Consider the following 25418-nt stretch of genomic DNA (forward strand, 5'->3'; position numbering starts at 1 on the left):
TCCAAACACAACTATTACGCAGCAAAATGCCAGTAATGCTCATTGAAGGACGTTGTCAGAAACAGCGTATTACAAAACCTCAGTCAGCCATGGAAATGCTGCGAGGCGGACAGAAGCTCATGGAATTGCATCGAAACTGTCAGAATCCCGCTCGGGCCATGGATTCAGCCTGTGACGGGGTCAGTCGAAGCAGCGAGAATGTCGTATCGACCATTTTCGGAGTTTTGTAAGGCTTGCATGAAGAGAATTCCTATTCTTGAAAAGCAAGAAAAGGCGAGCCTGTAATCATCTGTTCCTGCTCATTTTAAGGCGACTCGTACCGACTAGATATACTCTTCATCCCTTCCTCTCGACTTCCTCGGAGTTTCAATATATCATATCTCCGTTTTTAGATACGCGGGCAGATCTTGAAAACGCCTGGCGTATCAGAGAACATCTTTTGCAGAGAAAAGTGGTTCTTTGGTGCCTGCCCTGGTAATCAGATTTCAGAAGTTTACGGTTCCAGCCTGAACAGCCGCCTGTCGCCGCTCCTGTCCTGATAATCTGGCAAGGGTCAGACCTCCAGACTCTTTCTCTTATCCTCAGTTCGACCTTCAATTCCTCTGAATTCGATATTTGACTATCCGGTCGATATCTCCTTCGCTTCGCCTCTCCTCTCCTCTCTCTCTCTCTTCTCCTCCACTTTTTCCACCCGTCCAGATTTCGGACAGTCTTTTCTTAGACGAAAAGTTTTTCTTGTTGCTAGTTCTATCTTTCCGAACAAGCCTCATTTTAGATTCATATCACAATGGTCAAGGACACTAAGCTCTATGATACCCTGGGGGTAAGTATTAGACTTGAAATTCTTTATTATAAAAATTGTATTGACGGTTTGATTGTCAGGTACCTGAGACAGCCTCTGAGGCTCAGCTGAAGAGCGCCTACAAGAAGGGTGCACTCAAATACCATCCCGGTATGTGATTGTTAATGATATTCGAGATGGATGGATTTGGAGTCTAACAGGACGTCATATAGACAAGAATGCAAACAACCCAGAAGCGGCCGAAAAGTTCAAGGAAATGTCTCGTGCCTATGAAATTCTTTCGGATCCTCAGAAGCGTCAGATTTACGATCAATATGGTGAAGAAGGTCTTGAAGGCGGTGCTGGTGGTCCAGGAATGGGTGCCGAGGATCTCTTCGCTCAGTTCTTCGGCGGCGGTGGTGCGTTCGGCGGTATGTTCGGTGGTGGCATGCGGGATCAAGGCCCCAAGAAGGCCCGTACCATTCACCACGTACACAAAGTCAGCCTCGAGGATATCTACCGTGGCAAGGTCTCAAAATTGGCATTGCAGAAGTCGGTCATTTGCCCCGGATGTGACGGCCGTGGTGGTAAGGAAGGCGCTGTCAAGTCCTGCACTGGTTGCAATGGTTCCGGTATGAAGACGATGATGCGCCAGATGGGCCCCATGATTCAGCGATTCCAGACCGTTTGTCCCGACTGCAGCGGAGAGGGAGAGATCATCCGTGAGAAGGACCGTTGCAAACGCTGCAACGGCAAGAAGACCGTCGTGGAGCGCAAGGTGCTCCATGTCCACGTCGACAAGGGTGTCAAGAACGGCCACAAGATCGAGTTCCGCGGCGAAGGTGACCAGATGCCTGGCGTCCTACCGGGTGATGTCGTATTTGAGATTGAGCAGAAGCCTCATCCACGTTTCCAGCGCAAGGATGACGATCTGTTTTACCACGCTGAAATCGACCTCCTGACTGCTCTTGCCGGCGGTTCTATCAACATCGAGCACCTTGATGAGCGGTGGTTGACTGTCAACATCGCTGCTGGCGAGGTTATCACTCCAGGTATGTTTTTGTTTGCTTATTCTTCGTCTGGTTGAGTCGCTGTAGCTAATACCTCCTCTAGGTGCCATCAAGGTGATCAAGGGCCAGGGTATGCCCTCTTACCGCCACCACGACTTTGGTAACCTGTACATCCAATTTGATGTCAAGTTCCCTGAGAAGGATCAGCTCCAAAACCTCGATCTCCTCGAGAAGGTGCTGCCACCTCGTATGGAACAGCCTCAGCCTCCGGCTGATTCGATGGTTGAGGATTTCGAACTGGAGGACATTGACGCCAGCGAGGGCTCTCAAAGACGCGCTCACGGCGCCGCCAGCGCCATGGACGAGGACGACGATGATGTTCCTCCTGGCGCAGAGCGTGTGCAGTGTGCTTCGCAGTAAAAGGCATTGGGGAAGATGATTGTGGCTAATATAGTTGGTGTGTGCTGGTGCACTTACGCGAGTCCCTTATGATACCATGTGGGGGAGCCGTCCCTGGTACAATTCGGTTCCTTTGTGTTTCTGACTTAATGATTTGCTTTGCGGTGGCGTTCGCTCTGAAGACCTGGGAGATGACAATGGAGAAATCTGTTTTTCGTTTGATTTTTTCATCATACTTCAGATTCCCTTGCATAGGATTTTCTTTCTGTTCTGTGGGATGAAGCATTGACCTTGATGAGGTGATGAGGATGAATGATGTTGTTTCATCGAAGACTCGGTTGCTTCGGCTCGCTTTGAGTGCCGCGGGATTCTTTCACATCTATAGACTTGAACGCGGATTGGGTATTGAACTTCAAGAATATCTGTTCCACCGAACGCCGTAGTCTTGGCCTCTTGCCATTCCCCCCTCAGCAACTATACTCGTCCATTTGATAACTCGGCTTTCGCTCCGGAACCCCTAAGAGTACTGCCATATGGAAAATGGCGATGAAAAATTGACCCTCAAAACTGCACTCATTGGCTGATTTCAGGCACCATTACGCCTATCGTCGTTGGATATTACTCTACAACTTGGAAATACGTATACCTGGCAGCGTCGCATGCACATGACGCCTAAGGAGCTACCTACCTTGCTTTCTGAATGCATGGTGAAGAGGTTCGCTGTCGGATTGGAGCTAAGATATGATTGTCGAGGATGGTTCGAAAGGGAAGGTCCAGAGGTATGATTTTAGGGTCGGATTCCAGGTTAGACGGGAACGACAAGGTCAATTCTCGAGCATGTAGGTAGTTCAAAGGTGGAATTGCGCAAAATTGATTGATGGGCTGGAAGTATGTGATTATTGTGATGGTGGTTGACGTTGAATCGTCTTGCTTCGTAGCGAACTTTGACTGGTATTCGAAGGTGATTTGAGGCATCTCACACAAAATTGATGACGACTGCCCGAGGAGAAAACGAGGGTTTTGAGACGTATCGCTTTATTTAATTGAGTGGACAAGCCTGGGTCGAGGGTCTCAGATTAATTGAGGTAGAAAGGAATGATAACTGCTCTCGACTGATAGCTAAATTGTGGCAATGAGTTCATTCAGCCGCCGTTGAGGCGAGTCGTTTGACTGCCTTGGGCCAGGGTGGCTCGCAGACTCGACTATTGGTCAAATTCACGGTAGCGCGGTGACTGTGATCGCTTGACCAAGTAGACCGGCATTGGCTTGGACATGCTTTACGCTGACCTGATACAAGGACACGGACGGCATCTCTCTTGCGTACCTGGTTGCCTTAACATGCTCGGACATTTCGATGTCCAACTCGATTGACAATACGATGCGGCCCTGCGGCTCGCCACATGGACAAAGCCGCTCAGATCGCCAGATGCAACAAATACACTGTGGGGGAAGTAGTGCTGACTGTGCTGTAAGACTTTCATGTAAGGTAAATAGTTCCTGGGACGTTAGCACGAGGCAAACCGTCAGCTTGGGTACTGATCCGCAGTATCAGAGCACATGCTGCCTAGATTCTCACGCATCCTCGCTAGCGGTTACTTGTTTCTCTCCATCCGGGAGAGTTGGATGGTGCTTTCAGTTCAAGCCAGGGAAAAGTAAACAAGTAATGGTCTCGTTTTCGTGGAACAGAGCTCACCCCTTTCATGAGAAGCGAGGGGCTGTACCTCGAAGCGATCACTGCAAGCCTTCTAGCTACAGGAGTAGTCAAGTCATGCGGCGACTCGTCTCTGCTGTGTGACAGGAGCTAAGACGGAGTAAGCCACCAACCGGGCGTCAGACTTTTGGGGTTTGATGGCAACGCAATATTACCCAATCCGCTGCGGGTGGAATGACTTCGTCGGCGGTTGCCAAGTATGTAAACAGCCATCCAGCAATGAAATTGGCGGCCAGGTTGATATGACGAGTCTCGTTCCTAGGTAGGACGGCACGTAGTCAAGAGATTAGTGTTTAGGGCGATTGGGCCTCATTTCTGACTGTCGCAGGATTCCTTGATGGGATAGCTTGATTCAAATAGGAGTTGCCAAATGCCGCACTGTGATAAGATGGAGATGATGCGATTTTGATCTCGATGGTGTCAGAGTGGGGAAGACCAGGATTATAACTCTGGGGGCGTCTGGGTGCTGTCTGACTCTGAGAAACTCAGAATTATTGGATTATCCGCAGTTGCCTGCGTTATTCGAATTACATTTGGATTGGAGGTATCACAATTATCCGTGTTTGACGACTTTGGGAGCTGAACTGGATGGATCCAGACATGTCGGTGTTCATAACAATCCTTCTGGTGTTCGCGGCTGGATCAGTCTCCACTGAAAGTGATCAGTTCGAGTAAGCTTACTTAACTAGCCAACGTGCTTCAATTTGATCATTTAGGCGTTGCTGACTATCTATGTCTTATAGAGTTCATGCGGTCTTGCCCTGTAAGTAGACAACTGACCTGTCAGAGGACGGAGCTTGGACGAGGTGAGCTGCAGCAAGACCGAAAGAGGTTCGTCGCCGAGAGTTCAAGCCACTTGTTGCTAAATAGGATTAGAGCCCTGCAGTCTGCATATGCGAATGATCTGATCTCAGAGCGCAAAGCATCGGTAGGTTAAAGCAACTGCAGAGTGCTCACAGCTGACAGTGAAGATGCTCTTGTGGCAAGTTATCAATCTCCTTGTAACTACCCCACAGTTCTATATGCTTCAGCCTTGAATTCTCTTGCAAGTTCATTTTCTTCAGAATTTCCACTTATTTTGAATTACATGCTACTATTCTTAATTAAACGTGAAACATTTAGACTTCCGAGATTACGCTTGATGAGTAGCGTCGACACCTTAGTCAGACTGTGCTCACTGTTTTATGTCCTCAGAATGCTCGCACGGCACACGTGGACCTTCCAAGCCGGTAGGAGCTTTCACCATCAATGCAGGCGATGGCGTGTTCTGCCGGAATCCCTATTGGTGGTTAAGCTTGGTGGGGTATGGAGGAATCTGCGCGGATGATGTCGCTGGTGTGCCCGTCACCAGCCTTGATTGGCTGTACTCTAAGCGGTGAGGTCCGCAAGTCTGGAGAGTCTGCCATCAGTTCCCCACTTCTCCTTGGCATTAAACGCCCTCTGCTTCGGTATCTTGGAGTTTGGAGGTCTTACTGAGTAGATAATTGAGATTGTAAGGTTGTAGCTGCCGGTACAGTAACGGAGAACAATTACGGAGTATAATTTTCGGACAGAGGGCCATGGATCTCTTCTCTAAGGCCGTTGGATATACCCAGAATATTCCTTCGAGGGCTTTACTCTGTGCAGAAAGCGGAAATACGGCGGAGATAATCATCGTCCTTCTACGGAGTAGATGCAAGTTCTGATGGCAAACTATGGACCCGCCCGTCGTCATCTTGCAAGTATCTATCTACCTTTCATACTAGTGCTTCACTGCTTCCAGACCTTTTCAGGTCCCAAACAGAGATTTCCGTTGGCTCTCCGGGAAACCTTGCTCTTACGTCTGCACCTTGGGTGGCCTGTTCAGCTAAAATTAACCGGGTTCAGACGTGCATCGATAATTTCGGAATTCGAGCCTGATTACTTCCTGAGCACTTTTTTCTCACTCTTTCAGAGGTACAAGTATCGTCGTCTTGCGTTTGCCGGCGATCAGTGTGGGTCTCATGGTTTCCCATGTCGCCATGCACTCTTGGCTTAATTTTCAAGGTACGTAAGGTCTCTCCTCCGTATCTAGGTATGGAGTGCATTAAATATCTAGTTTAAAAAAAGTATCCATAATTTTTTCTTATTTCCTTGCTCAAGAGCCGAGATAGCATGACCTGATTTGAAAATCTGGAAAAGTAGTCCTGTCATTATTAATGATTTTCTCCCCTGTTCTCGAATCTCCATCAACTTCCCCCATGAGTGATCTGCATCTTGACGGCGTCAACGCAACTCTCCACCTGTTTCTTTTTGCTCGACTGCTTTAAACCACCTTCATCCCTTCCTCTATCTACCTCTTCCTCTACCTAACTTCCACTTGCTTTTTCCTCCTTCGTGTTCGAACGCCTCCGCTGGCCAGACGACGTTCCCGGCTGGATCTCCCAAAAGCCACACTACGATTCCTTGTTTCATAAACCGCAGAGTCTAGCTCCCCCACGTCTCTATCGTTTTATTTCCATTGATTGCTTGTTCAGATTGGTTGCCTTTTGATCAGTCTGGTCAGTATCACCTTGAGCTTTACGCTTTAGGGGCTTTTTCATTGCGGATAGCTAGCAATTCGCATTCTCATCTCCGGATCACGACATCGCTCTTGGCTTTTCTAGATCTTCACCCTTTCATCTTATATATCTACCATCAACGCCATGGAGTCTGCTTGAATACACTCATCAACACACCACTCGAGCCAATCTCATCTGTGGCACACGGGCTATCTGTCTCCAGATCTGAAGGTCTCTGCGTCGCCGAACCTCGTCGAGCCCTACTGAGGTCGCGGCATACTATACCCTATCTTCCAGGCATCTCCTGGTCCATTCGAACGCTTGTCTACCTACACAACCATTATGTCTGCCGACCTGAAAACCAAGATTGGTCACGGGCTGGCCAAAGGCCTGGGGATCAAGCTTCCCTACCGCGACCCTCTGGGTGCCAATGCTGACCCGGTGACCCGGGGCGAGTCCATGTTTTCCGTTGGCACCGTAGATACCTATTCCTACGTCGAACCAGAGCCCACCTCGGCTGAATGGCTCAAAGAACTCTGCCCAACTTGGCAGGATGTTGGCCACTACTTTTACAGACTTTTCCCTTTCTTGACTTGGATCACGAGGTACAATATGCAATGGTTTTTGGGAGACCTGGTTGCTGGTAAGTAATCCCTGCTTGCTTCTCAACCCTATGCTTCTGTCTAATCGAGTCTCAGGTGTGACTGTCGGAGCTGTGGTCATTCCCCAGGGCATGGCGTACGCGAAACTTGCTGCCTTGCCCGTTGAGTTTGGTCTCTATTCCTCTTTTATGGGTGTCTTGATCTACTGGTTCTTTGCTACTTCCAAGGATATTACCATTGGTGTTAGTAACACTACCTTTTGTTCCCTCCGCAGATAGGTATGCTAACATTGCTTTAGCCCGTAGCGGTTATGTCTACGCTGGTTGGAACCATCGTCCTCAAAGCTCAGAAAGAGATTCCGGATGTCCCGCCTTATGTCATCGCATCCGCCATGGCCATCATCTGTGGTGGGATCGTCTGCGCCATGGGTCTCCTCCGTCTCGGTTTCATTGTCGACTTTATCCCCCTTCCTGCAATTTCTGCCTTCATGACCGGATCAGCCCTCAATATCTGCTCCGGTCAGGTCAAAGACCTACTAGGTGAGACTGCCAACTTCAGTACCCGAGATGCAACCTACAATATCATCATCAACACTCTCAAGCACCTTCCCAGTGCTGGACTTGATGCGGCGATGGGTCTCTCTGCCTTGGCCATGCTTTATATCATCCGTTCTGCCTGTAGCTATGGCGCAAAGCGATACCCTCAGCGCGCCAAGACCTTCTTCTTCCTGTCTACGCTGCGTACTGTCTTCGTGATCCTATTCTACACGATGATCAGCGCCGCGGTGAACATTCACCGCAGGCAGCACCCTGCATTTAAGCTTCTAGGAACTGTTCCCCGAGGCTTTCAGCATGCCGCCGTCCCGGTCGTCAATGCCAGAATCCTTAAAACGTTTGCCGGTGAACTCCCAGCTGCGGTCATCGTCCTTTTGATTGAGCACATTGCCATCTCCAAGTCCTTCGGCCGTGTTAACAACTATACCATAGACCCGTCTCAGGAGCTGGTTGCGATTGGTGTTACAAACCTGCTGGGCCCGTTCTTGGGTGCCTACCCTGCCACCGGATCCTTTTCCCGAACTGCCATCAAGTCCAAGGCGGGAGTGCGAACTCCCCTGGCTGGCTGCATTACCGCAGTCGTCGTGCTGCTTGCCATCTACGCCTTGCCGGCTATGTTCTTTTACATCCCCAAGGCATCCCTCGCGGGTGTTATCATCCATGCAGTGGGCGATCTCATTACCCCGCCAAACACCGTCTACCAGTTTTGGCGCGTCTCTCCCTTGGATGCGATCATCTTCTTTATCGGTGTGTTTGTCACCGTCTTCACCTCCATCGAGATTGGAATCTACTGCACTGTCGCTGTTTCCGCAGCCGTTCTGCTGTTCCGTGTTGCCAAAGCTCGTGGCCAATTCCTGGGAAGGGTGACCATCCACTCGGTCATCGGTGACCATCTTGTACAAGGTGATGGCAAGTATGGACCGGCCAACGGATATACTCCCGCCGATGGCAAGGGCAATTTGCAACGCTCTATCTTCCTTCCTATCGACCACGCCGATGGAACCAACCCCGAGGTCGAAGTGCAGCAGCCGTATCCCGGCATCTTTATCTACAGATTCTCCGAGGGATTCAATTACCCCAACTGCAACCACTACACCGACTACCTTGTCCAGACAATCTTCCAACAGACCCGTCGTACGAATCCCTTCTCCTACAGCAAGCTTGGCGATCGGCCATGGAACAACCCTGGTCCTCGCCGTGGAAAGGAAGGAGAAGACCGGTCGCATCTGCCGACTCTCCGCGCGGTCATTCTTGATTTCTCGTCCGTCAATAATGTGGATGTGACCTCCGTACAGAATCTGATCGATGTGCGGAACCAATTGGATCACTATGCCGCTCCGCAGTCCGTACAGTGGCATTTCGCCCACATCAACAACCGCTGGACCAAGCGAGCCCTGGCTGCCGCCGGTTTCGGCTACCCGACTCCAGCCTCTGAAGACGGATTTCATAGATGGAAGCCTATCTTCAGTGTTGCCGAAATCGAGGGCAGTGCCTCCGCCGCGGCGCTCGCCGAGCTCGTGAACAACCAGCAGGCCCACAAGGCGGAGCAGAAGCACGGTGACATCGAAGAGGGTCTCAAGGACAACTCGCACGCAACGGAGCGCGAAACGCACGGCATTGAAACCCCATCCGACAGCAGCAGTACTGATGACGATAAACTGCAGCGCGATCTGACGGAAAGCAAGGCGTACCGGAACCGCCGTAAAGTGGCGCTCGTCCAGGGTCTGAATCGGCCGTTCTTCCATATCGACCTGACCAGTGCACTGCAGAGTGCATTGGCCAACTCGGCGCCGGACCTTCATGTTGATCCTGCCGAGGTGAATGCCACGACTGATGCTTGAAATGCCTCCCTGGTTGGAGTTGAATGCCGTGCAGCTATATATGGATTTTGATCTAATGGTGCATTTTCTGTTTCTTGTTTATCAGCGAGTTCAGTTTGTCGGGATGGATATCCCGAGGTATACCCCTACAGTCTGGCTTTGTATATAGTCATAGAGCCATTGGATATTTGGATATAACATCATGGCAATGAAGAACTATTCTCTCGAGAAGTCAAATTTCCCTACTTTTCTAATACTTGCGGCTGAACGTGATTGTGGCAGTGCGCCACCCTTGGTACCAGGATAGGAGACACATTAAGTGCGCTAAGATTCTCAGCGATCCACAAAGCCCGACTCGGTTGTCCGTGTGGCTGACGCTTATCCAGGCTTCAACTTTCCAATACGAGAGTTGCCTCTTTGGGAAACGAAGCACCACGAGGGAATGGAACTGGTGACAGAGACAACAGAGACGCTCGTCTATAAAATGATGTATGCCCTCTGCTTACTTGTTCATCATATCACCTTCTGTTTATCTTGATACAAATCGACATAGACTGACTGCGCTTGCACTCCGATGTTCGCAGCCACCAGGTACATCTACAACAAGACGCGGACAGGGCCCAAGTCTGGCGGAGAGAAAAAGCCGCTCTGCCAACACCGCTTACAATCGAGCCAGTCTGCCCCTGCAGCAGATGATGGCTTGTCTACGGAGCAAACCTCGATAAAGACAGAGGACCAGCACATACTCCCCCAGTCCTCACCAGGTCCAGAAGACGACAGCAAATGCCACCTCTGCCAACAGCAGCGGCGCCACGACCGCATCTACAGATGGAAACTTATCTGCGGCCTGACACTCCCATATATCCTCAGCACGCTAGATCTCACAATCGTCGCCACGGCCGTCCCCTCCATCGCATCCCATTTCAGTGCGTTGCCCCAGTCCTAATACACACGTTCACAAAGTACTCACCTTTTTGTCCCAGACAAATTCGACGAACTCAACTGGATCATCACCGCGTTCACTCTCACATCGACAACATTCATCCCGATCTTCGGACAGCTTGCCGACGTCTTGGGTCGGCATGCGGTGCTCCAGCTCGCCATGTTCCTGATGCTGGTGGGGAGTACGCTGTGCGCGGCGGCGCAGAGCTGGGGGATGCTTTTGCTGGGTAGGGCGCTGCAGGGGACGAGTTCGGCGGGGATTATGAATATCATTATGATTGTGCTAGCGGATCGGGTTTCGCTGAGAGAAAATGCAAGGAATAATTCGATTTTTGTGTTTGTGGGGGGGTTGGGCTACGGGGTTGGACCGGTTGTTGGGGGGTAAGTTTTTTGGGAAATTCTTGATGATGGTGATGTGGTGCTGATGGCCATGGGCAGGTATTTGACTGATGTAAGCCTTGGGACTTGAAGTTCTTTGGGCGTCTGACTGATGAGACTAGAGTAATTGGAGGTACTGCTTTCTGGTGCCTATACCAGTAAGTCTGGTCGTTGATGGCAGGATCTGGACTTGGAACTAACCGTATACTCCATAGATTGCTTTCATATCGCATATCGTGATCTTCGTCCTCCTACGCAATGAGCTCGTGGAAGGAACAGTCTTTAAAAAAGGCTCGCGGTCGTCTGCCGTGCTTCCAGCCCTGGCAACGCTCGACATCGTCGGCGCAGTCCTGTTCATCTTCGGTGTCGGCCTTATCATCCTGGGCACGGCCTGGGGAGGGCCGACGTATCCCTGGTCTTTCCCCGAGGTTCTAGCGCCACTGATTGTGGGCGGCGTATGCTTTGCGCTGTTTTTCGTGTACGAGTACTTCCTCGAGCCGGGCAGATTGTTTGCTCGGATGTTCCCAAAGCAGGTGCCCATGCTGCCGTATAGCATGTTTGCTAGACGCGATACGATCTGGCTTGCGGTTTTGGAGTTTTCCAGTGGAGCGGGTACTGATCTCATCTTTTGCTTCTATGGTCAACAGGTACTGACGCTGGCATTGCAGCTATGTACTCCGTCTTCTATTTCATCGGTATATATTTCACACTAGTCGAAGCCTATCCTGCGTCGAGAGCAGGTATCAACCTGCTCTACTACATTCCAGGATTAGGAGGTATTTCGCATGCCCCCTGCTCTAATTCCAGCATCAAAGCTAACAGACAAAGCCGGCGTCTACATCGCCGTCTACCTCTGCAATGTCTACCCAGCCCAGACCTTCTTCACCATCAACACGGGCACCATCGCTGAAACCACCGGCTTCGCCCTCCTCATCTGGGCCATCAGCACGCAAAACACCGCCCTCATAAACGGTATGATGGTCCTCGCCGGTGCAGGCACGGGGCTCCGTCTCATGCCCGTAAACCTGCACACGGCAGGCGTGTGGCCCGAGAAGATCGCCCCGGCGATGTCGCTGATGCGATTTGCGCTGCCGTTCGGTGGAACGCTGGGGTTGACGATTATGGGGAGTGTTTTCAACAATCGCTTGTCGAGTAAGAGTAGTGCAGGCGGGGATATGGCCCGGTTGGACGTGCACGACGGGGCTTCGTTGGAGTATATTGCTGGTCTGCCCGGTCCGGAGCAGGAGGCTATCCGGACGGCGGGCAAAGAGGCCATCATGTGGGCGTTTATTGCCATCATGCCCGTCATCGGGTTGAGTCTTGCTACGGGATTGGTGATGGGTAATGTATGGATCAAGCCGGAGCGTTCGCGTCAGCGTCAGCAGCAGGCGGAGACCGGGAGCGAAGGAGCAGACGAGGGCGGCCACAGTGAAGTCATATACGTTCCGTACCTGTGGGCACTGCTAACGGTACTTCCCTTTCCTTTTGCCTTTCTCGACGCCCGTCATACAGTAAACTGACAGAGACAGGGCAACATAACCACATACAAACACACCAACAAGCCCATACCAAGGCACGAAGAGGAAACCGAACTCCATCCTCTCCCTCGGAGCCAAGCATAGCATAGCAAGCATAGAATAGCTTAGAGCAGCAAGCATAGCATAGAATACCATTCCGGATAATAATAATACACCCTCCAAACCTCCACCACACCTCTATCCAACTTCTATCCAATCCAATCCAACCCATCCAAAAAGGAAGTCATCACCTCAAAACACCCCCAACACCCGCCCACCCCAGAATAAACCCCGAGAGCGCCTCCCCAAGCACCCCGCCCCCAAGCCACACATCCCTCCACGCGCCTCTCCTCCCCCCATTCCCCTTAACCAACCCCCTCTCATCAATCCCCGCAATCTCCCCCCCAGCACCAGGAAAGAAAACACCAGCGCCCTTCCCGCCACTCCGCCTGAGAACAAGTAAATGAAACAATCCCGACACGAGCACCGTCCCGAGGAGATAAAACGCGAAGCCGGTTGCTGATTGCAGCGCGAGGATGCCCGCCGTGAGGCCTAGGAGGAAGGAGGTGAGGGAGTGGAGTTGGGAGAGGACCTATTTCTGTCAGTACTCATTCTATTTCATGGGGTAGACAAGAGGGAGGGGGAGTCTAACTCTGTTATTGTGTTGGACGGATTCCGGGACGAGCGGGTTGATTAGCAGGGAGAGCTCCTGTTTCGTGGCAGGCATTTTCTGTTCTGGTTCTGGTTCTTTCTTTCTTTCGAGGTGTGTCTTGCGTGTGTCAATCCAGTTCGCGTTGGTATGTCGTTGGCCGTGAGTCTTGATAATGATGTAGATATAATCTAGTAATGAGTGTGTTCGAAAGTGATGTACGTCTCTAAAGTGGTGGGGATATGGTAAGTTGATGATAGACGGAGGTTGACGAGTTCCACCGCTGTCGAAGAGCTCCACCAGCCAATCACAATGCTTGTTACCTCATCTACCTAGGTACTACGGAGTACAGATTAAGGAAATTGACTACGGAGTTACCTCCTACACACACTCCGTTACACTTAAGACTGCTTAATCATGTCATATTAATTGATTATGTGCATAACATAACAGTAGTAAATCAAACACTGCACATTCTGGTCAGACAGACCTGTTGCTTTCATAACCCGTTTCCAGACATCGCCAGCACTTGAGACACAACCGGGCCTCTCAAATGCAGCACGCCCTGTTGATCCGTTGATCGGCTGCGTAAAGCCAAAAAGCACGTCACAAAAAGTACATACATCTCTCCTTCCAAAGCTCATTCCAAAAGAGATCGCTCATAGGTCGGATCCTGCCACTTATGCCAAGGTCAATCTAGTCAAATTAATGCAGTTGAGAGAATGTTAGAATGAAAAAGAAATGGACAGAAGCAAATCCGTGTTCATCACGCAATGTTGTCGAGTTTTCCTTCGGACTTGGCCTCCTTGACTTGCTCAAACACCTGTGATCATCAGCACATACATCCCGTTAATTCAAGGGTTGAGCGAGACAAACCTTGAGCATCTTGTTCCGGGCGCCAAGAGCGTTGACACCTCGATCCTCCAGAGCCTTGTCGTCGAGCTCTATCAGCTCGGTCCATTTGAGATCCTTGAGGTTATCCGTGTACTTGTGCAAGCGAAGAGATCTCAGCCAGCTGGGAATATCCTTCAGAAGATTCGGGTCGGTGGGATCCTCGGGCGGCTTGGAGCTGCCACGGCGACCCCGGGGAGAGCGGCCACGAGTGACTTCGGAATGATCAGAGAGGTAGCCCTCATGACCGCCGAGCCCAAACTGGCTGAGACCTAGAGCACCCAATCCATTACCCAGTAACGGATTGTTCGGGTCATAAGCCGCCAGGAAGCCATTGTTCTGCGGCGAGGTGAAGCCCATTGCTCCAAGCGCGCCTCCCTGCATGGCAATGCCTGGGGAGGTGGGGCGGGACCGTCGACCCGCCATCGCTGCCTGCTGTTGAGCTTGCAATGCAGCTAGCTGTTGGGCGTTCAATAGCTGTCCCGCAACTAGATGATTCGCTCCCGGTAGACCGGGGCTTGCAAGACCGCCTTGCATCGTCTGGTTGACATTAGTGTTGGAAGACCTGCCCTGTCCATCGTTTGAGCGAGCACGGCGGTACTTGCGTGCATCATCCAGGGCAATGCGGTTGTTGACCGTCGACAAAGCGGCCAGCTTCATCGCGGTGGCATTCGCGACCATATCGGCCTGCGAGTTCGGCGGCTGGTGCACCTGCTGACCAAAGGTCGCTGTCATCGGAGTGTTGGTCATGGAGGCCCAGCTGGCATTTCCAACATTGTACGGCGACAGCAGCGGTGCCTCGATCTCAGGAGCCGGGATGGTGGCCGTCTGTGCGGGTAGCGGAGAACGCAGGCCGGACGAGGCCTGACTGAACTGTCCCATCGGCTGCTGACCGGATGAAGACTTGGGTCGGGCAATAGGCGGCTGAGGCTCATTACCTCGTTGAGCCCAGGGCGAAGCGGGAGGCTGACCCAGATTGTCTGTGTTGTCCGGAGCGGAGATGGTCGGTGCAACAAACGAGGAGCGGTCGCCATAGACAGCGCTATTGCGGTTGGAAGGCGGAGCGTTGCCGGTTTGCTGCGTGAACTCGGCCTTCTTCTTGGCGATGGCCGCAGCCGCATCGGGGAACATGGCATTAATGGTGGAAGAGTCCAGACCCGAGTTGCGCTTGGCACCTGGGGACGGCGGAGGGCGACCCAAGGAATTGCGGGAGCTGTCAATGTTCAACTTTGACATCGCATCATTCAACCTGTTGGACATCGCGTCTAAAGAACAAATCAGCCACAACCCTAGGATAGATATTTAGCCGCCTACATACCTTTCTCTCCAAAATTGGCAGGTGACAAGAGCCCCGACATTGGGTGACTTTTGGCCATCTGCTGCAGCACCTGAATGAAGAATCGGATCTGCACCTGCGTAGTCTGCTGCAGCAGAGCATAAAGAGCGGCAGTCCTCTCGGCCTCACTGAGGACGCGGAACCATTGTTCGATAGCACTCAGCTCGTCCTTGAAGTCCTGGTCAAGTGTGGCAGCGGCCATTTCCTCCAGAGTGGTCTCGTATTGATCGATATCGGCGAGCCACTGCTGAGCTGCACGATCCAATGGATCCTCCGCATTGTTCTGAGCCTGAGACTGCTGGTTATAGTACACCTCCGAGGACGGGCGGATGCTGCGAGACGACAGCGGAGACGGGAAGCCCGACATATCGGCCGACGCGCGTAGCTGGTGAGAACCTAGGTTCCGAGAAGACGACGGAGGGCGAAGGGACGACTTGGAGGCGTCCGGAGTGCTGTTACGGTTGCCGATGATATGGCTAGCCATGACGGCGATCGAATGATGGTGATAGTGTAATTCTTTTCTGGCTGAGCCGTTACAGCACTGGTGCGTGAAGAAAAAGTATTACTGCAAAACACCTGCAGTACCTGCTGAGTTTGCGCGAGAAGGAAACTCCAGACCTGAACGACAACGGAAAAGAGGCCGTATCACAATACAACAGAAGGTAAGGGCCGAGAATCACTCTAATGATGGAGACAGGATTTTGCAATGGCGAAGAAACCCAACCGAGATAGCTCTAGGCGACAACGATCGGGGCACAGACCAAGCCAGTGGCTGCACTACTTGATTCGAGACTCTGCCGATTAGGGATCGAACCGAAAGGGTATCGAAGGATTTTGTTCAAGGATACGTGAGAGCTCGCGTCGGGAATGTCGTCGTCGATAGGAGTTGTGCAAGGCGTAGCGGTCAGAGAGTCGGTATATTATCAGAGGCGATTTTGTAGTTGTAGGCTACCTTTTGGTTTCTTTTTTTTTTTTTCGCGTCGTATATTTTTGTCTCTTTTTTTAACGAAAGGATGTCAGGACCAACTGCAATAGTGTGTCAAACACAACAAGCAGAGACCTGAATCATCAAAGGAAAAAAGAAAAAAAAGAAAGTGAGAAAAGGACGAAGAGGGTGAAAGGGAGAGGGAGGAGATTAGAGATGATGGAGGATGGACGAGGGATGGAAGAAGGAGAGAGATGGAGGAAAATAAGAGAAAGGAAGAGGAAGAAGAGTTTCCAGTTTGAGGAGACAGTCGAGGCTTTTTCCGGTTGGGCACTTTTGGTCGCTTTTTTTCCCTGGGTCAGCCATCTGCTAGCCCAACACCCAGGACAACGTGCTTCTGCTGTGATCCTGAACTATCCAGAATTTCTTTCATCTCTTTGAGCTTTACTTTGTATCTTCTTCACGGAAGTTCATCATCGACATTTACTGTGATTCCATCAGTCTGGTGAAGTCCGAGGAACCCACTGCCCAATCAGACCGTTCGCTTGCTGTTAGCAGCTCGCATGCTAACTTATAGATAGTGGGGATCTGTCGCTATGAATTAAGCTCATGAGGATCCTTTATGTTTTTCCTTCTATCCTCTTTTGAATCAACCTCGTGGAAACCAACCAGCAGTATCTGCGTCGAAACGAGTCTGACGCGCCTTGAATGAATGTGGAAGCTGGGGACAGTACTCTACTTGACTCCATTGGATACATGCCATCGGATGCATCCAGCATCGCAGTTGAGTTGCTCTACTCTTGGTGATACTCTCGTACTCTGTATGCTTGTGTGAATCTGCACCTGGTCATCTCTGAGCTTATCAAGCACTACTCTCCTGCGTTCATGGACTGCGATTCATTTGGTTTTCTCTGCAACGTCATAGACCCAGGTGGATAGTTCAAATCGGACTTTTTCAAGATGGAATATCCTGGTGACGGAAATGGGTCCGGCCGCCCCTCTCAGTCTCAGGAGTCCGCCTATCCTGACATTGATGAGACGATGCAGTACCTTTGGCAAGGTTCTCAGCCAGCCGTCGCAGGCGAATCCTCACTCCACTCCGTAATTGATCCTCGCCTTTACAAGGATCTGTTTTCACAGAGCGCCTCGCAGCTGCCTGGCCAGCAAGCTATGGAGTACGAGGACGAGGAGGATGCACAGGAGTATTCGCAAATGGATGACTCGGCGGAGGACTCCACTTACGAATTTTCAGCAGAAGAATCTTCAACGTCAGCTTGTTCATCCGAAATGACCTTGTCCCTGATCACTGATTTTTTCTAGGGAAGAGGAGCCTTCAGATGTAGACGAGAATGCTGCAGACGAAGGTGATGACGATTCGGTCGGTCGGAGACGACGCCGCAGAAGAGGCACGGGGGCCTTTTCTGGACGATGGGGCGCCCGTGGTGGGAAAGGAATTAAGAGAGGGCCTCGTAAGCCGCTGGAGCCCAGTGCGGAATTCAAGATGCTGCACTCGGAAGCTACCTCGGCCTTTATCGATGGCGACTATGAAACCGCCATTGATCTTGTGAAGCGTGCGATCCATATCAACCCTGAGATGTTTGCTGCCCACTCGCTGCTGTCGGAGATCTTTCTAGCTCAGGGCCAGAAAGACAAAGCTCTAACGGCGCTGTTCAGCGGCGCTCATACGCGACCGAGGGATGCATCGGTGTGGTTCAAAGTAGCGCAAATGATACTTGATCGAGCCGGTGATGATCGTCCAGCAGCCCTGAACGATGTCATCTATTGCCTGAGCCGTGTCATTGATATTGAACCCAAGAACTACAATGCGAGGTTTCAGAGAGCTGCAGTCTATCGGGAGTTGGGCCATAACGGCCGGGCTGTCACGGAGTACGAAAGAATCCTCAAGGAGGTTCCGCATCATCCAAGGGCTTTGCGAAATTTGGCAGAAGCCTACATTGATCTCAACGAAGTTCAGAAGGCTGTAGATCAGTGGACGGACAGTGTTGAGTACTACAAGTCCTTTGAGCCGGAAGATGCTCCCGACTTTTCCTGGTCCGACGTCAACATATACGCCGAATTGTTCAGCTATCTAGGCCGATATGAAGAAGGATTAAAAGCTCTTAAGTCTGTCTCGCGATGGCTTCTTGGTCGCCGAGATGATACCATGTGGGAAAATTTCAACGAAGACGACCGCGAATGGGATGCAAACGATTCTCCTAGGCGCATCAAAGTCGATGGTTATATTCCAGGACGTTGGCCGCGAGATTCATATGGGTTGGGCCTTCCGCTTGAACTTCGGATCAAGCTTGGTCTGTTTCGTCTCAGGATGGGCTACGATCACAAGAACGAAGCTCTGGTAAGTGCGGAGGGCAAACGTCGCTTGTGGATCTCAGATCTTTCTGACAGAGTCACAGCATCATTTCTCATGGTTGAACCCAGAAGACACCTCGGAAGGGGCTAGACTCTATGATTATGGCGACCTCTTCCGCGAGGTTGCTGATGCGCTCAAGGAAGTTGGTTTACTGGGGGACGCGCTCCGGTATTATACGCCGATCCAGCAGACTACCGAGTATGCCGACATCAGCTATTTCATGGCCATGGGAGACTGCTTCATGCAGTTGGGCAACATTGAAGAAGCTGAGAATTGCTATCTTACGGTAGCAGACTATGATACAAGAAACATAGAGTCGCGCGCACAGCTCGCAAAGCTGTACGAGAGCATCGGAATGACTGAACAAGCGCTGAAGTACGTCAACGAAGCCGTCCTGCTTGGGCGACAGGAGACCAGGACTCGTCGCCGGAGAAAGGATAATCGGTTGGAACAACTCGCGCTGGAGTTCAGAACCGAGACCGATCCGGAACTACCAGGTCTGAGAATTGCTGTACCGCCTGAACATGCTGAAGGACTGGCTCCGACGCTTACCACTACTTCTGTAAGCGCTACGAGGAGAAATGTCCAAGAAGCGGAGGGAGAAAGGACAGAACTAGTCCAGTTTTTGTATGGGAAGCTGTTAGATATTCACCCAAGGGTCAAAGAGGGCAATGCCGAAGCGATTGAGGACTGGCTCGACATTGCGGATGCTTTGCTACGTGAGTTTCGCTCCAATAAGGTGTTTTATCCTTTCCAACGCAACATCGTCTTTTTGGGTTATTCAAGGGAAGCACAAAGGAAGGCGGGAAAGTACAAAAATCGTACTCTCATGGATGAGATGCAGGAAATGGCAAGTCGTCTTCAGGAGTCTTTAGGTATGTAAAAAAAGGCGCTCCGAAAAGACATGATCCGGCTTTAGCTTACACTTATGACAGGCACAGTTACCGAAGAGCCTCTCCAGGACGCTGTACCAACCGACTACCATGGTATCAGCTTCGACGAGTGGCTGGACTTATTCCTGCAATACGCTCTTGTCGTCTCAGGGCAAGGGGAGCCTGACGAAGCCTACGATAGTCTTGCAGCCGCTGCAGATGCCAGTATTTGGTATCACTCGAAACCTTGCACTCGACTTATCCACGTCTGCTGGTTTAGTAAGTTGCCCCTTGCACCTTGGTCTCGCTCGATGGTATACTGACCTGTACAGCATGTGCCCTGAAGGCGCAAGACGAGGAAACTCTTGCAAATGAAGCACGCTGGTTCATCAAAGAGTATCAATTCGTCACAGACACATATCGCTTATTCTCCATGCTGAGCCGGCTCTGCGGCGACCCTCACCGGTCTCTCTTCCATTCCTCACCAAACATGAAATTCATGCTGCGGCAGATCAAGGCCATGGACTTTTCCATCCCGGATGGCCCCAATGACTCCCGACCCAGCAAAGCAGTCCGCGAGTCAATCTACAAAGAGCGTGCGACGCTTACCACCCGTGACGAGTCAGGCGAAGCCATTCCCGCTGACCAACTGGACGTCGCCCTGCTTGTGCTATATGGCCACATCCTATATTCCGGCAACAGTTTCTACCCAGCTCTCAACTACTTTTTCCGCGCATACGATCTCGACGACCAGAACCCTGCCGTCCTCCTCTCCATTGCCCTCTGCTACATCCACCACTCGCTCAAACGTCAATCCGACAACCGTCACTACCTCATCATGCAGGGCCTCTCATTCATGCACGAATACCGTCGCGTTCGCGAGCGAAAGGGAAGCCTCCTCCAGGAACGGCAGGAGATGGAGTTTAACTTTGCTCGCGTATGGCATCTACTCGGCCTCGCGCATCTCGCCATCGAAGGATACCAGCGCGTCCTGGCGCTTGGGGGGCAGATCCAGACCGAATCTCAGAATAAGATCTCTCAGCCGCTGACCACGAACACGCGCCCAGCAGACGGTACCAACGTCGTAATGGGGGATACGGATCACGCCGGGCAAGTTGAGATTCAGTTCGTGGAGGACTTCTCGCGCGAAGCTGCCGTTGCGCTGCAGAATATCTTCGCATTAAGCGGTGACCTGGAGTCAGCGAGGGAAGTTACGAGCAGATTTCTGGTTATATAAAAATCGCCTCGGAGTCCCGGAGCGAATTGTACTATACTGGTTACTATGAACGAAGCAACGAACATAATCAAGGTCGGCGCCTGGGCCTGTGATATTCACTGATTTGAGCATGTTTTGATACTATTCACAAATATTACCCAAGTACGAGATAAATTTCTGATCACATGCACCAGTGGTGGTCACTGTTATTTACCACGAAGTATTATCAATGCTGCGCCAGGTATCCCTCAAGCTACCGCATGACGTGATAACACAAGAACCAAGCATCAAAACAATATATTAACGAGTATGACAGCAAGGTATCAATCGATGCTAAAATCAATAATATAGTACAAGAGGAAGCCGATCTACTCTAGGGGTATGTCATACGCCAACGTCACGCAGCACGTTCAAAAGAAATGGCACTATGCGACCGGGTTCCCTTCGCCCTTCGCGAAGATCCCCGGAGATCGACTACGCATGGTGACCTGGCGCCCGCTAACACCGTTGCCGACTAGCCACCAGCCATCCATGCAGGCATCCGAAAACAGAAATCGATGATGGAATGGGAAGAACAGAAGACACGGGCGCTCTAGGTGGTTACTGCATCCTCGTCGGCGTACATGTCTGAATCGTCAAAGAAAACGGCTGACTGGCGCCGCATTTCCTCGAACATGCTGCTTCGTCGCGCGTCCGGGGTGTGTGGGCGGGACGAAGTTGCAGACAGGCTGTCTGAGACCTCCGTGTAGTGGGACTCGTCTTTGTAATCCGACTGGCGCTCAGGGAAGCTCTGGTCGAGACGCTCGACCATCCGGTCTGCATGTTCCTCTGCACGGTCCTGGCGTCGGCGCGATAGAATCGGTGACATTACCCTTCCTCCGCCGGAGGAACACTGCTGCAGGCCCTGCATAATCGCGTTTTCAATTTTGAGCCGATTTTTGATAAATTGAATCTTCGGGAAAGCGCTTTGCTTGCCCACGTGAAGCATGCGTGCTAGTCGCTCTGGACTAGGATCCGATAGTATATGGTAAAAGTCGGAAGGGATGCTCTTGGGCCAAATCGTGATGGTGCCGCTGAATTTCTGCAGCCAGATCTCACTCCAGTCCTGGCCCAAGGGTCGAGGCAGTAGCTCGAGATGGCGGAGAACTCGAAGCCACTTATTCATATCGAGTTTGATATATTGTTCGATCGCAGACCCCAGAAACCCTCCGCGCCACCCGCGGCCTTTACGATGGGTGACAGGCCGGCCGACGGATCCTCGCGAATTGAAGAAGAAGAGGTTGATATGCGGGTTGACCTATCAAATGATTTCGTTAGAAGAGGTTACTAGTTACTGACGACCCAAATGCAAGCAGAACTTACCTGTGATACTATTGTAAAATTCACGTTGAAGTGCAGATTCAAAGCCTTGATAGGTATATCCGTCCTCAAACTGCCGTCCTTCCACTTGTGTCCAAAAGAATATGGAGCAAGTGTTCCATCACGCTTCTTGGTCATTAGAACAACCGGGTTGAGAATACCAGGGACTGCCGCGGACGCAAGGACTGCGCTCCAGATGACACAGTCAGGCGAGGTGAGATAGTTCGCAAGAATCGTCGGTGAATGAGGGTCAGACGGAACACAGGAAACATTCAATATACGCCCTGTTCTCTCGTAGGCTTCTCGGAATGTGGTCGAGCCCCTGCAAAACCAGCTACACTGACGAGCCCAATCCAGAGTGTCGAACCTAGCGCCCGTTCGCCACCAACGCCGCACCCACGTTGTGAAGCCCTCATGGCACGCCCTGATCCTATGAGCCAGAGCCGGAACGAGCAGCTGTTTCAGTTCCTCGTCAGTCCTAGTAGCGACTAGAGCGGCAACCAAGGCTCCTCCTGACGTGCCGGTAATGATCTCCGGTAAGACGTCGTTATCGAGCAGCGCCCGGATCACACCAAAATGGTAATAGGCAAATGTGGCACCACCAGACAGGCAGAGAGCCGTGCGACCGAAGTTGGTGTCCAGATGCTTGAAGAACTGATACTTGTCCTCATTCGAGATCTGTTTACTATCCAGGACTAGCCGGATACAAGAGTGGACTTCGTCAATGTACTCCTGCACGAGATCTTTCGTTCCTGAATATGTTTCACTATACAGTCGAGGATTCTCCACGCCTGCGAAATTGTTCTTCACGCATGCTTCGAGCAGGAAGCAAAGCTCTTCGACGGCAGGCGGATCACTCAGGCCTGAGCGTCCATTCTGCATCTCCGTCTCGGCTGCCTTTCTAGTCTGCTTGAGCTGCGCAACCACTTTATTGATGGTAAGATGGTCGTAGTACGCATATTCGTCCGTTTCCTTCCACTTGAGATTGCCGAGGTAAGTATCGAGGGCCTGTGCTGCTTTCAGCCAGTCCTGATAGTTGGTTTGCATGGACAGCTCTTTCCTGAGTCGCTCCCTCTTGCCTCTCCATGTCACGAATTGCTCATATAGGAAGATATACAAGCGCGTCAGTGTATAGGCGAAGCCGAGGACCGTAATCCATGCGAAAACCGTGAAGAGAAATGGCCATTTTAACACCGTGTAGAGCACACCTTCTCGCGTTTCATCTTTGCTTCTCCTCGGTTTGGTTCGACGGCTTTTTCGAACTCGTTGATTGACTGGACGCCAGTCATTGAGCGCAACGAGAGGAGCGGCTTCGGGGGCATTCAGCGCCTTCTCGAACTGCCGGAGGTCATCCGGGTCGATAAACTCCCGGTCATAGTCGGGAAGCGTATTGGGATCGTATATGTCGCGAGTGGCAGACTTTTCATCCGATGTCATTGTTGGAAATCATTCATAATGGATAGATAGAAAGAAGAGACGTTGCTGAGATGTTGTCCCCAAGTCCTGTTGGCAAGCCGCAACTAACTTGACATCGACGTCAGATGGTGTCACCGCCCCACGTATCAGCAAGCAAGCCACAATTCCAGCTCCAGGTTAGTGGGTGGACTGTGGCTGATACGTTCTAAACTTTTCTGGAACTAGTGTGGGAAATATATCAAATGACTAATCAGCTGGGCGGAAGAAGATAACGTTCTGATAACACCCCCGCTCAACCGACGGTCCGAAACACAAGGACCCATGGGTCTGTGACTTTAACGCTTACAGGGATGAGGACAAGGGCTCAGATAAAGACAGATCGACCGAACAGCGGAGTACTCACGGAGTATCGACCTCGAAGTTTGTCCTTTTTTGCCTATGGACCGTTCATAGGCTATCCGCAGCTTGCATTCGCTCCTAGAACCAACTGAACGCTCCAGATGACGAACGCCTCAGTGATTGCAATCCAGGATAACTAGCATTCCGCTCAACATCTCTTCCCCTCAATCAGTCCCAGGATGACCAAGTTTTTGCCTCACACTTGAATACTTTTCCGAAACTTCAGCAGGTCCATGTCAGCCACCATCGAAGCATTTGCTGCTCATGTCGGATCTGTATGGCCAAAGTTGCTGATAGATCGACATTGCAGAACGCAACCTTGAGACATTTTTCCCCGTATTGCTCTTGATCTTCGAAGGCAACGCGTGGTGTGCAAACCCCCCAATATCACGTGTGTACACTTGGCAATGCATTCCACGCAAGTTACCCCGGATCTTGCCTTCTAATCTGGGGGACATTGGAATGCGTCCTGTACACACACACATTGACAGCCCACGCGACATCCAAAGGCAATGCGCATGTCTAGGTAACAGATCAGCTGGCTTTAGAATGCGTGGCTTGAAGGGAGTACCCCTCCGTAAACATCATCAAACAAACCACAGCAACAGACAAGTATCCAATTGATAGCCAGCCATCAGTCGCATACATACCATTGGTTACTCCAGCTCTAGCCTCCGACACCAAACAAAGTCCGCGCTGCAGTCAGCCATTGGTGATACATGGCTAGGTTTTGAATATGACACCGCCCATGAGGGGTCCTCTTCATTCGGAAGAAGAGAGCCATCCGCATCACCAAAGCACCGCAGCATTAGCGGCCCAAATCTCAACTATGTAACCAGCGTTGACGTAGTCTACGCAGAATACTCTGTAATGATGAAGAAACATCTTCCTGAAGAGTTGAGCGGGGTTAAGAACATTGATCGGCGAGACTGAAATAGCAACCAAGCCTCATACATCACCTCCAGCATTGCGGGATATCTGAATGTGGTACTCCGGAAGGAAGGAAAATTTCACTGGCGGGACTCCCTCTAGTGCAAGGCGACAAGCATACAGAACCAATGTTATACATTGAAGATAGCAATGGCTCGATCAGATGAGATCGGCCCAAGGATGTGCTATGCTTACTGGCTCGGCTCAAGCATCATCGAGGCGAATGATTTGCAGCTACTGCTTAATATCCTGCCTAGCGTTGCAGACACGACCCCGCTGGTATAAAGTTGGTACACAGGGTGCGGTGTGCCTGCAATTATTCCCATTGACGTAGGTATGGACATCCTTCAAGAACAGCGGTGGCGATGGATACAACCACTCAGATATGGAAGGATCTGAGTCTATTGTGTGCTTTGGTCGATGCAGCATTAGCGTGCTCGATTAAGCCTGCTCGGCTTGTTGCCGCTTCCATAGGATGCTGGCTGTAAATGGGTCCCTCTAATGGAGACTGGAGACTGGAGGGGTCTTGAGAGGCAGAAAAAGAAAAGTGTCCTGGTCGTTCACTTGATTTGTTCCACCTGGCTTTTACTCAGCTATGATGCTGTCCTCAAAGGATCAAAGAGCGGCACATAGTACCCAGGAGCCCTCTGCCGAAGTTTGAGTCCACAGAAAGTGAATCAATACAGTTTTCTTGTCCGTATATGTATTTCTCATCACTAGATGTACTCTGTTTACATCAGGTAATTTCAACCACGTTTATTCGCTTAACGCGCGATAGCCGCTGGGTGTCAATAAATACTACCTCACACCCCGGTCGCCGT

General features: G+C 51.2%; 7 protein-coding genes across 7 annotated transcripts, besides 1 other annotated feature; 4 read left to right on the top strand and 3 right to left on the bottom strand.

Moving 5' to 3' along the window:
- Positions 1-787: 787 nt before the first annotated feature.
- On the top strand, positions 788-2211 carry NFIA_019700 (type I HSP40 co-chaperone YDJ1; the record flags this gene model as incomplete). The annotated part of the gene is made up of 4 exons (XM_001265161.1): positions 788-823; positions 883-952; positions 1015-1833; positions 1895-2211. 4 exons carry the CDS (start codon positions 788-790, stop codon positions 2209-2211), a joined length of 1242 nt encoding a protein of 413 aa, XP_001265162.1.
- Positions 2212-6762: 4551 nt separating this feature from the next.
- On the top strand, positions 6763-9417 carry NFIA_019710 (SLC26/SulP family anion transporter; the record flags this gene model as incomplete). The annotated part of the gene is made up of 3 exons (XM_001265162.1): positions 6763-7063; positions 7119-7264; positions 7321-9417. 3 exons carry the CDS (start codon positions 6763-6765, stop codon positions 9415-9417), a joined length of 2544 nt encoding a protein of 847 aa, XP_001265163.1.
- Positions 9418-9970: 553 nt separating this feature from the next.
- mfs56 (putative MFS multidrug transporter) lies at positions 9971-12236 on the top strand (the record flags this gene model as incomplete). Its single annotated transcript, XM_001265163.1, has 6 exons — positions 9971-10322; positions 10380-10719; positions 10850-10874; positions 10932-11328; positions 11385-11492; positions 11539-12236. 6 exons carry the CDS (start codon positions 9971-9973, stop codon positions 12234-12236), a joined length of 1920 nt encoding a protein of 639 aa, XP_001265164.1.
- Positions 12237-12331: 95 nt separating this feature from the next.
- Positions 12332-12389: a microsatellite.
- A 91-nt stretch (positions 12390-12480) lies between these two features.
- On the bottom strand, positions 12481-12960 carry NFIA_019730 (EMC6 family protein; the record flags this gene model as incomplete). The annotated part of the gene is made up of 2 exons (XM_001265164.1): positions 12481-12825; positions 12886-12960. 2 exons carry the CDS (start codon positions 12958-12960, stop codon positions 12481-12483), a joined length of 420 nt encoding a protein of 139 aa, XP_001265165.1.
- Positions 12961-13648: 688 nt separating this feature from the next.
- NFIA_019740 (RNA-binding protein VTS1) lies at positions 13649-15593 on the bottom strand (the record flags this gene model as incomplete). Its single annotated transcript, XM_001265165.1, has 3 exons — positions 13649-13705; positions 13759-15038; positions 15092-15593. 3 exons carry the CDS (start codon positions 15591-15593, stop codon positions 13649-13651), a joined length of 1839 nt encoding a protein of 612 aa, XP_001265166.1.
- A 1401-nt stretch (positions 15594-16994) lies between these two features.
- Positions 16995-20514, top strand: NFIA_019750 (tetratricopeptide repeat protein; the record flags this gene model as incomplete). Its single annotated transcript, XM_001265166.1, has 5 exons — positions 16995-17302; positions 17355-18390; positions 18449-19280; positions 19341-19556; positions 19610-20514. The coding sequence occupies 5 exons, from the start codon at positions 16995-16997 to the stop codon at positions 20512-20514; spliced, it is 3297 nt and encodes a 1098-aa protein (XP_001265167.1).
- Positions 20515-21085: 571 nt separating this feature from the next.
- On the bottom strand, positions 21086-23289 carry NFIA_019760 (patatin-like phospholipase domain-containing protein; the record flags this gene model as incomplete). Its single annotated transcript, XM_001265167.1, has 2 exons — positions 21086-21790; positions 21856-23289. 2 exons carry the CDS (start codon positions 23287-23289, stop codon positions 21086-21088), a joined length of 2139 nt encoding a protein of 712 aa, XP_001265168.1.
- Positions 23290-25418: the final 2129 nt, after the last annotated feature.

Source organism: Aspergillus fischeri, genomic scaffold, assembly GCF_000149645.3.
Source record: "Aspergillus fischeri NRRL 181 1099437636249 genomic scaffold, whole genome shotgun sequence".
In the NCBI taxonomy this organism is placed as follows: domain Eukaryota; kingdom Fungi; phylum Ascomycota; class Eurotiomycetes; order Eurotiales; family Aspergillaceae; genus Aspergillus; species Aspergillus fischeri.